Source organism: Glycine max, chromosome 5 (assembly GCF_000004515.6).
Source record: "Glycine max cultivar Williams 82 chromosome 5, Glycine_max_v4.0, whole genome shotgun sequence".
Lineage (NCBI taxonomy): Eukaryota > Viridiplantae > Streptophyta > Magnoliopsida > Fabales > Fabaceae > Glycine > Glycine max.
Genome location: NC_038241.2, coordinates 941989 through 952973, shown reverse-complemented (window position 1 = coordinate 952973; position 10985 = coordinate 941989). Strand labels below are relative to the sequence as shown.

The window sequence follows — 10985 nt, the reverse complement described above, 5'->3', positions numbered from 1 at the left end:
GGAAATTGAATTTTTTGTTGTGTTTTTGGAGAATTAATTGAGAATGATTTGGGGTTTTGAGCATGATTTTGTCATCACCGTGTTCTTCATATGATTTTATTTTTTTTTATCTTCATCTGATTTTTCATGGCCATTACTCTCCCTCATTTTTCTGCTATCAAGAAAAATATTATTTTATTGTTACGATCGAGTTCGTCGGGACGAACGGTTCTCCACGCTGACGATTCGAAAGCGGCACTCCACTGGACGAACGCAGACGAGTGGGTTCGTCCTTGTGACGAGCGGTGGGAAGATAATTTAACTTCTCAATATTAATGTTAATCCGGAGTGTCTAATTTGGAATGGTTTTTTAATTTGTTCCGCACATTAGGTAATTTGGAATATAATTTTTCATTCTAGATCCATAAAAAATGAAGAAAAAAAAATCTCTTCTGGATTTGGTAATTAAAAGCTCATAAGATTAGGTTGTGAATTTAGTTAGAGGGTTTCACAAAATTAGTTATTAAAACACATGATAAAAAAACTATTTAGATATATTTTTTAGTTTTAGTCTTTACTAATTTTAATTTTTAACACTTTTGAATATAAAGTATTTTTTAAATTGAAAAATAATGTAATAATTAATATAGATAATATCATTAAAATATTTCATAGAATAAATATACTCTTCATGGAGTGATATTCCTAAAAGTATTATTAGTAGAATTATTTTACTCACCAAAAGTATATGGTAACTACTTATCATTTCTTGAAATATTTTTTAATAAAAATGGGGCTAAAAAGTCCAAGGAAAAAATTATATATATATATATATATATATATATATATATATATATATATATATAAGTATAAAAAGGTGTAATTGCTCAAGTATCAAAAAGTCTTCCTCCATTTTACACTTGATAATATAAATTTTTTTATATTATTATCTAATTATAAATTCTCATTTTAGGGTAAGATTATTAACTTTGTATTAAAGAAGTGTAATTGAGTTGATTGATATAATATGTGAGTTAGTAAAATTTCTTTGATTTTTATGGATAAAAATACATTCTTGACTTAATAATAATAATTTTAAAATTTATATTATTCCTTCTGTCAATTTATTTTTAAAATGCTACATATAAAATAATTCATAATCAATTAATACTGTAAAAAAATTATATTTTTAATGTAAAAAAATTAAAATTTATTAATAACTAAAATTTCATCTATATTTACAAAATATTATTCCAATCGAAGTTTTACTTCATACTCTTAATATGAAATATTGTCTATGTAATTTTGAGTTAACTAGTTATATAATAAATTGTGGGATGGGGCCGCCCGACAGGTCGCATTAATGTTGTTGCGCCTCCATCAACGCAGAATGCCAGGTCCATGTTAATAAAAAAATATGTAAGCAGTCTCAAATGAACGTGCCACGATTTTGGTTAAGGAATGAGCTGATTAAAAGGTATACATGATAATTAAATAAAATTTAACTAAATCTGTATGTATGATGTTTCGTGGTAGAAAAGTCATCAACTATTACATTTGTGTTACCTTTGTCCCAATACGGAATTCACCCTAACAATACAATAGACTTAAAATTAAAATGGGTTTTAACAATTTTTTTCTCAACATAAATAATTATACAATAAGAAAATCATATTTTATCTTCAACACATAGACATGGTAATAGGACATGCACCCGTGAATATTCATCCAAACTAGCCCTAATTTTGACGGAGAAAAATTAAGTTAATCGAGTTCGTATTTTCTTCGATTCTTTAATTCGGAATGGAGACGATTTTGGTAATATAGATATTTGCCCCGTCCTTATTAAATCACAAAACTATTATATATATATATATATATATATATATATATATATATATATATATATATAAATTGTATTTATGTTATGATTGTTGTTTATATATAAATTTTCACAAGATATTTTATGTGTATTTTGAGTGCAAGGACAAGGGCAAATTTTTAGTCCCATCGATTTTCAAGGACGGGGTGGTTATGAGATTCGGGGGGAGGGACAAGGTAAGCAAAAATCGTCCCCAACGACACATACAACTAAAACTAGGTTATCACTCGTTAACAATTTATGAACAATATTTGGAGACAGACCTACATGTTCATGATCCATTGGTGGCCCTATTTTTTTACAATTTTGAAAATTATAAATATATATAGTAAATTATACATACATGTCTCTCGTGTGAAAAATTACATATGTTTTTTTTTAAAAAAAACATATACATGTTTTTATGAGTTTTAAGAAAATTATATGTCTCTCTTGATATTTAAAGAAATTATACATGTTTTTTTTGTTTTTAAAACCTACACAAATTCACTAAATATTGTCTAAATATTTAACAATAACAAATTACATGTATTAACAATTTTGATTAAAAAAGACTAAATATATATTTTTCATCCTCGTAGATATGAAATTATTTGAAATCCATTATTACAAAAAAAATTATCTAGTTTTTGTATTCACAAAATCTAAATATATTATTTTTTAGTCTGAAATTAGGTTTAATTACATTTAAATAAATGTGTATGTTATTGTAAAATGTATTTAGTTTTTAACCTTTCTACATTGATTATATGCATAATCAATATACAAAAATTGAAAAAATCCAACATTTTTTATAATAACAGATTTTAAACATTTTCATATTTATCAGGATAAAAATATTTTTTAACTTTTTTTAATCAAAATTATCAAACCACATAACTTATTTATTACTGTTAGATATTTAGACGGTATTTTGAGTATTTGTGTAGATTTTTAAAATAAAAAGAGAAATATATAATTTTTTAAAACCTCAAAAAGGACATGTATAAATATTATAAAAGAAAAAAGGAAACATGTCTAATTTTGTTAAGCAACCGCGTCCTCATCGGTCCCAGAGGACCATTCTAAATTAATTCTGTTAAGCAAACATCGACTTCCACCAACGGTAATAAAAAAAAAAAAAAAAAAAGAGTAACTATAAATGAATCATATGGATGCTTCCTACACCTCACAAGATGCATCATATTTTATCCATGTATAAGATCATGTCAGCAGCTACACTCTTCATCTTTTTCATAGTTCTGCTTCACCACTCTAACGCTGACGTTGGCACCGCTTCTCGCTACTCCCCTCCATATTTACGTAAGTATATATATTATTACATATCAATCCTGCTCTGCAGTATTAATTTGTTGTTACATAAAGTCATCACTGAATAAGTAAATATATACATATGTGTATAATAACTAATTAATTGTTATATAGCATCGGGGTGTTACGGTACCGAAGCCACGCAGTTTCCGTCGAGCAATCTTTTTGCGGCGGCGGGAGATGGAATATGGGACAACGGAGCTGCCTGTGGGAGGCAATACCTAGTGAGATGTATAAGTGCGGAGCAACCTAGGACGTGCATTCCAGACCAGAGCATTCAGATTAAGATTGTTGATTACGCCGCCACGGCGGTGTCGCCGGCTTCCGCCGGTGGCACCACCATGGTTCTTTCCGACAAGGCTTTCGGGACTATAGCCAATACATCTGCCGCCTTGATCAACATAGAGTTCCAACAGTAAATTCCAAATTGCTCCCTTTTTATTTTATTTTTTTATGTGTGAAGGAATTAATTAAAATTTTGAATTAATTTATTTTTTTATATGGAAGTTGAATTAATTCTATTCATGTATAGTTTGACAAAATGGTGTTATATATCTTTGGTTGCAGGGTATGATAAATATGCAACATGTATATCTGGTAATTAGGTGCTACATTCCATATCATCCAGAAGTTGTATCTTCAATTTGATGGGTGAATGATTTGTTTTTGTGTGTGGAGTTGGTTAATTCAATTATTGTTGTTATTACGTTGTGAAAGTGTGTGTGGGTGTGCAAATTCGGTGGTTTTGCTTTATTTTTTTTTAGTATTTGTGAATTTTCCGACAGCCAGCAGCATTTTGGCTGTTTGTAATTGAATCGAAGGAAGTATTCGGGGAAAAGCCATATGGGAAATTTCCTGGATGCTGTCTGGCTTTGAATGATTCTTTGATCGTAGTATTCCATGATGCCCATCACTCTTGACCAATATTAGTATCATGTTAATTGCTGTGTGATAAGCTAGTTTTAGTTTAAGAGAATGAGGGTTACCTTATTTATATATTTTAATTTAATTTTATTTTTAGCAGATGTAAGACTTAATTTTTTTCCTATAATTACTTGCTCTTTACTTCGTTTCCTTTCTTGAAATAAATAATTATGAGAGTGATTCTCATAAAACACCACTTTTAAGATAAATTATTATTTAGTAAAACGTAGTATGGTCCGTATGTTTATCATTATTGTATAAGAGATAAAAATTATCTTAAAATAATTATTATTTTAATTTTTTAATATCATTAATTATCTTTTTTTACTTATATTCTTTATAATATTAAAGATAGACAACAAAATTTATAAATAAATTAATAATGATATAAAATTAATTTTATAAAATTACTATTCTTTTTTATTTATTTACTATTATTATAACATTTATAATGAGACAGAGGAAATATAAATTATTGTTTTAGAAAAATAATAATGTATTAAATATTTTTTCTTATGGAGTATTCTTGGCGAGAGTAGAAGGTTTTGTGTAATAAATAAGAAAACATCTAGTTCAGTAAAAAAAAAAAAGAATGTCTAATTAATTAGAAAGATACATATAATATATTTTTTGAAATCTGAAATATTAATTACATTCTTAATATATTAGAAAGTCATATAAAGTGGAACGAATGGAGTGTTTATGAATCGTTCCCGATAATATTGTTATTAAGAATGTTTTTATTGAATATATATAAAAATATGTTTGACTAAGTTTTAATATTCTTGAAAATAATTTTTAAAATTTTAAAAAATAAATAAAAAATAGAACTTACAGGTGTTTTAGACATATCACTTTTCTATCTCTCTTTCTGACACGTGAAAATAAAATTGTAAGAAGGCAAGATAAAAATGGAAGTTATAACTCTTTTGGTTCAAAGAATAATACAATATCCATAATAATTTCCAAAGCTTGTAATAATTATAGGAATGTAGCATTTGTGTTTCGAGACATCACATTTTTGTGTTTATATTTTTGAAAATGTACTTTAGTCCGTGAAACAAACACACTCAAAGTAAAATAATTGATTAATGTAAAAACTTTTTTTAACATTTTCTTGGGTTCCAGTTCACAAAAGTAAGTACAAAGAAAAAAAAAAGTAGAAGGAAAGTAAGAGTAAAAAATAAAATGATATTTTAGTTGTTTGGTAAGAGAGAAAGTGAACAATAATAAAAATAGATTTTTTTCTCTTCTCTTATTTGAGTGGTATTAAAATGGAGTTTTTTGTGTGTAGTTGTATTACAGAGTGTCACATCAAACAACAACTAACATAATTGTAGATTAAGATCAGTTAAACAATTATTCAAGGGCTAAAAACGAATTTCATAGAAATAAATGGGAAACTAAGACAGTACAAAAAAATATTAAGAGACCAAAATGATTTTTTTGAAAAGAAAAGAGATTAAAAACATATTTTACCAAAAAAGTTATATGATGTTACCTTAGATTAGTTATAACATGTCATATCTTCATTTAACCATAATATTGAACAATAAGAATAAAAATATTAATAAAAAATAATTCAAAAATTAACACCAATCAAAATTTTAATTAAAGACTAAAATAGAAAAATTTAAAAAGATTTAGAAACTAAAAAAAAATATTAAACCCACAAAATTATATACAAGAATTATTGTTTGATCACCACGAAGAAGAGTGACAACACTGGACATTTGAAGTAATCAAATTAAACATTCTCTTTGGTTTTATTTTATTATTGCTTATATATACAACACAATATTGTAAAAAAATACACATCATAATATTGTAAGCAAACTACTCCATTTTCATTACATTATTATATTTAAGTTTCGCATAAAAAAAATAAACCAAGCCATTTTAATTGGTTTATTCTTTTTTTTTTAAATCAACTTCATACCAACTAATTTGATTAGGTTACAAAGTTTTTTTTCTTCTTCACAAAGTCAAACGTCAAGACAAGAAGTAGGTTTGCTATCACCATCAGCCTCGGGTTTACCTCGTGAAATGGAAGAATCGAGCACAAAAAAGTCCAAAACAGTACCTTGAAGTTTGAACCTTGCCGTTTATTATCAAACAGGATAGCATTGCCCTTCTATTGTTACTGTTATCATCGACATTCTTAACTCTTAAGAACTGATTCACCAAGGACCCCTCTGAATTTCAGGTACCTGATTCCAAATTAATTCAATTGACCCTTTTCATTTTCAATACTGTAATTCATTGCATCATCAAGGTTCCGCGATATTGTGTTGTTAGGGTTTTCAATTTTCTAAACCTGCTTGATCGAACAGTAACCATCAATGAAGGGGGAAGTGCAGCTTCAGCCTCCAGCGGTTATGCAAAACCCTAGTGATTCGGACCCTTTGCTCCATAACCAGGAGGAAGAGGATGGGTCTCCGGGAAGCTCTGGTGAGATCAAGAATGAGGAAGAAGACGTTGAGGCTGGATTACTCCCCTGTTGTCGAATTTGCCTCGAAAGCGATTCCGACCCAGGTGAAAATTCCCGCAAAAGATTTCAAATTTGCGCCGAATTTTTTCATTTTCGGGTGGAATTATTAAATTGCGAAATATGGGCATTTCCCTGTAAAATTATATAAAGACTTAATAAGGTAGTGGTTTTGGAGAGTGCAATTAGAGTCCTTAAAATATGAACCAGTGTATCTTTGTCAGCATCGAAATTAGTCACATTGTGATCAGATACTGTTGTTTTGGTCTTCACTCCCTCCCCCTTGTGAATCTTATTTGAAGAATTGTAGTGTCTTAAATTGGTCCTTGTAGTGCTTTTGTTCCTTCCTAACAATAGAAAGCCAATGTTGTGCCACTCCAAATTCCCATTTTATTTTTCCTGCTGTCAAACTAGATGATTGTATTTTGATATTGTTTGTTCAACACACCTTGGCTGACAATGGAAGCTGAGATTGGAAAATTTAGTTCTTCTAAGGGTGTATTTTTATAACGTGATTCTTGAAATCATTAACATTTGAATTGTTTTTGGTTAATGAAAGGGAACATTTGGTGTTAAAATAAACTGTGCTAAGGAAAGCAGGAAACCATTGTCATTTATTTAAAATTTTCTGTTTAATGCATGCATGGCGCAGCACTTACCTCCCATTCCCATATGCTTTATTTTTTCAACATCTTGTTGATTAAACTTAATTGACAACTCAACATTTTATATGTTGAAGTTTCTCATTTTCAGCACTAAATCAATAATGTGATTAGAAGAAGCCAGATGATCTTATTCGTTGGGCAAAAAGTTGGTAAAAGATAAACTGATGATCAAGATTTTTATAATTGAAACTTGGGCATTTCCTGTACCCATGATACTTAACCCATTAACTCATCAGATAAATGCTACATGATGTTAGCAAACAACAATATGGATGTTATTCTTTGGGTTGTCGTAGTCTTCATAAAGCTAATTGTTGTTTGATTTTGTAGAGGATGAATTGATATCTCCGTGCATGTGCAAAGGGACCCAACAGTTTGTCCATCGTTCATGTCTTGATCATTGGCGCTCAGTAAAGGTGTATATTTTGATGCTGGTCTTGATGCATAATTTTAACTGCTAGTATTAACTTGTTGAGATCAAATGATAATTTGGTGCTTCATAGGAAGGATTTGCCTTCTCACACTGCACAACCTGCAAAGCCCAATTTCATCTTAGAGTTGAATCGTTTGAGGACAACTCTTGGCGTAAAATAAAGTTCAGACTTTTTGTGGCAAGGGATGTTTTCCTTGTTTTTTTGGCTGTACAAACTGTGAGCTTTCTTAACCCTTCCTTATCCTTCATATGTAATGCTTATGTTTTCATTGTTTTTATTAAGCTATCCCAAAGAGATCTTATTTTTGTTTAGAAGCTCCTCAGCTCCAATTCAGTCCTACATCTGTTATCATGATGATTAATAAATTGGCATAACTTATAAGTACTCTTCTTTCAGAAAGATGCTGCTTATCCTGTGGAATTAGTAAATTGAGCTTTCATATTGGTATTTGGTCAGAATAGTATCCATAAATGTTTATTTTTCATTGGCCTAGGAACAATTAGATATAGACATTATGATTGTGTTGGTATCAGTAATGGTAAGGAGACACCAATTGAGATAAGATGAGAGCATTTCAATTTCATTAGTCCTTGAATTATTAGGAATTTTGCTGTGGTGATATTGAAATGCTTTGCCATTGTTGTCAAACTCTTGAGTAAACTTGTAGACTCTTATGAGTTTATGATTCTAGGTAAAAACAAGTTAACTCATTGTCTAACTCTTTTTCTGGATAAACTCATATAAACTCACATAAACTCTCGAGTCAAGAAGCAAGCCAACAAGTTTGAAATCAAATGTAGTTTTTGCCCCCCATTGACCCCACGGTGGCAGTGTTTTATGCTTCTCATGTATTGTTTTTGAAGCCAATGTAAATGCAACATATTACTAGGGCTCACATGATTTGAAGAAATCAACTCTTTTTTCAAAAAAAATTCGTGCTAGAAACTTATGTTTTTATGAATTTAGGTTGTTTTGGTAATTTATGTAGTTTGATCTTGTTTAATAACCACTCTTTATTTTTGTGGTTTGCTACTTTGTTTTATTATGCAGTTGAAATGTTGAATTATTGTTGTATTAAAGTATTATGTTATGCATATATGTCATTAATAGTTTTTTTAATATTAGTAAACTCTTACAAGTTTACGAGTTGAGTGTACAGAAGCTCCACGAGTTTATATAAACTTTCGGTTTGACAACCTTGTGCATAGTTAACTAGGGGACCAGTTGTCAGTCTTTTTTTTTTTTGCACAGCCTGGTTGTCAGTCTTCAATTCATATTCTTGCAATTTTTCCCTTGCTTGTGTCAATATTAATAATTTAGGCCTTGTAAATTAGTTTTTATTAGCACTTTTAGTTTTGATTTGATTTGAAATGTTGTAAAAACTGATTTTGTGATGCATCTGTCTATTTGTTTGGCATATATTGTCATATGGTGTAATGTTTATTTACGAGTATATCTAATCTGTTTTATTGATTTTTCCAGGTGATTGCAGCTATTGGTGGCTTTTCATACATCATGGACAAAGATGGTTCCTTCAGGAACTCATTTGATGATGGTTGGGATAGGATACTGTCAAGGCATCCTATTCCATTTTATTATTGCATCGGTAAGCTTTTATGGTTATGGAAGTTATTTGCTTTTAACCAATGGCTGAATTTCTTCTGTATATTTGTCGGGTTTTTTTTTTTTTGCTGTCAGATTTTTGTGAAATTAGGGAACCATATTTATCTAGATTATCCATGATACATGTAATCTGCTTTGATATTTGCCTCATCCTTAATATTTAATGTTAATCCTGAAGAATATTTCAAAGAGATTATTGTTCAACGTATATCTGAGTGGAATCTGGATCCACACATGTTAGACGTCATGTTGGAGAGAAAAAAGACACACAAGACAAGTTAAGTTTGATTTGAATTAGACTGAAAAAACAAAAAACACGAGAGAATCCAAATCTATTAGTAAAAAAACATTAATATGTAAAGGTAGAAATCCATCCATGTTTTTTGCTTTTAGAAGGGATGAAAGGAAGCACACTATGGTTAAAAGTTACTTTTAACTTGTTCTCTCTGAGCTATTTTGTTTGCATGTTTCTTAAACAGTTGATTGTAATATCTAATCAAATTTCATTCAGTGGATCTATTTTAACATTTAGTTAATTAATCCTTGGTGGTAATAATTGTTTGAAAGCTCTAGCTTCTGCTTCCTGTTCATTTCTCTCTCTGATGGTTTATATTTGTATGTCAGGAGTGCTGGCCTTCTTTGTACTGATTGGGTTTTTTGGTCTCATACTGCATTGCTCCTCCCTCAATAGCAATGACCCCAGAATGGCTGGCTGTCAAAACTGTTGTTATGGTTGGGGCATCTTGGATTGCTTTCCTGCGTCAATGGAGGCATGCTTTGCCCTTGTGGTTGTTTTTGTTGTCATCTTTGCAATTCTTGGTATAGCTTATGGTTTTCTTGCTGCCACCATGGCCATTCAAAGAATATGGCAGAGGCACTACCATATCCTCACCAAGAGGGAGCTTACAAAGGTAATAATACCCCAGTGCTATATTGAATGTCCGTGTTGTTTTATCTTTCTACTAAATGAAATCATCTGTCTGAAATGGTTTTCATATTTCCTATATTTGATCATTCATTGTTATAAATATGTTTACAGGAATACATAGTAGAGGATCTTGGTGGCTGTTATTTCCCACCCAAGTTGGACCCAGAACATGAAGGTCGCTTGAAAATGCTTAAGCTCTTGTAAATTAGGGAGCACGCACCTGTAGAAATGTTTTTGAATAATTTTGAGTATCAAGTTGTTTCTTTATTTGACCGTTACGGTCTCGTGCTCAGCAACCTTGTTTGCTAGTGCTTGGAAATGGTTTATATCATCGTTTTCTTTTATTTTTTTAAACAAAGAGTCTGGATCCTTGCCAGATTCTGTATACTACAAATCTGACTGGAAAAATTATGAAAATATATGCTGATACTTGTCCATGCACCATGATTTACCTTTAATGTATCCATCACAATTGTCATGAGTAAGGAATAGTGGATACCTCATCACTCCAAACACCTTATCAATACATATAATTTCTGTCTCTCATTCTTTGTACCACATCGTATCAGTTCTTAACTTATATTCGCACATTTTTCCCCTCCTTTTCTCAATAGATGTCAAAAAGCTTCTTGGTATCCGCCGATGATTTTGGGGTGAAGGGCCAAGGCAATTGTACATTAATGTTATCGGAAAATAAATGGGGAAACGAAAAACAAAATATCTACAAGTCTTGTATGATTTTAGTATGTTG

The 10985-nt window shown here is 30.1% G+C and overlaps 2 protein-coding genes across 3 annotated transcripts; both read left to right on the top strand.

Annotated features, from left to right (window-relative positions):
* Nucleotides 1-3028: 3028 nt before the first annotated feature.
* LOC100306194 (uncharacterized) lies at nt 3029-3988 on the top strand. The gene is given in 3 exon segments (NM_001248298.2): nt 3029-3163; nt 3287-3587; nt 3740-3988. Coding segments are annotated over 3 exon segments (435 nt in total). The 5' UTR covers nt 3029-3036; the 3' UTR covers nt 3747-3988.
* Nucleotides 3989-6102: 2114 nt separating this feature from the next.
* Nucleotides 6103-10671, top strand: LOC100818950 (C4HC3-type ring finger domain-containing protein). 2 transcript variants are annotated; one of them, NM_001361508.1, is made up of 7 exons: nt 6103-6302; nt 6430-6631; nt 7580-7665; nt 7753-7899; nt 9166-9289; nt 9931-10217; nt 10346-10671. In NM_001361508.1, the coding sequence occupies exons 2-7, from the start codon at nt 6439-6441 to the stop codon at nt 10436-10438; spliced, it is 930 nt and encodes a 309-aa protein (NP_001348437.1). In that variant the 5' UTR covers nt 6103-6302; nt 6430-6438; the 3' UTR covers nt 10439-10671. The 2 variants fall into 2 exon arrangements, with proteins under 2 accessions (NP_001348437.1, NP_001241911.2); NM_001254982.3 differs by having other exon boundaries at nt 6395-6631.
* The last annotated feature ends 314 nt before the right edge of the window (nt 10672-10985 follow it).

Coding starts and splice junctions, on each gene's coding strand:
- LOC100818950 (NM_001361508.1), top strand. CDS start 6,439: ATGAAGGGGGAAGTGCAGCTTCAGCCTCCAGCGGTTATGCAAAACCCT. Junction 7,666..7,752: donor ATCATTGGCGCTCAGTAAAG/GTGTATATTTTG, acceptor GGTGCTTCATAG/GAAGGATTTGCCTTCTCACA. Junction 9,290..9,930: donor TCCATTTTATTATTGCATCG/GTAAGCTTTTAT, acceptor TTTGTATGTCAG/GAGTGCTGGCCTTCTTTGTA.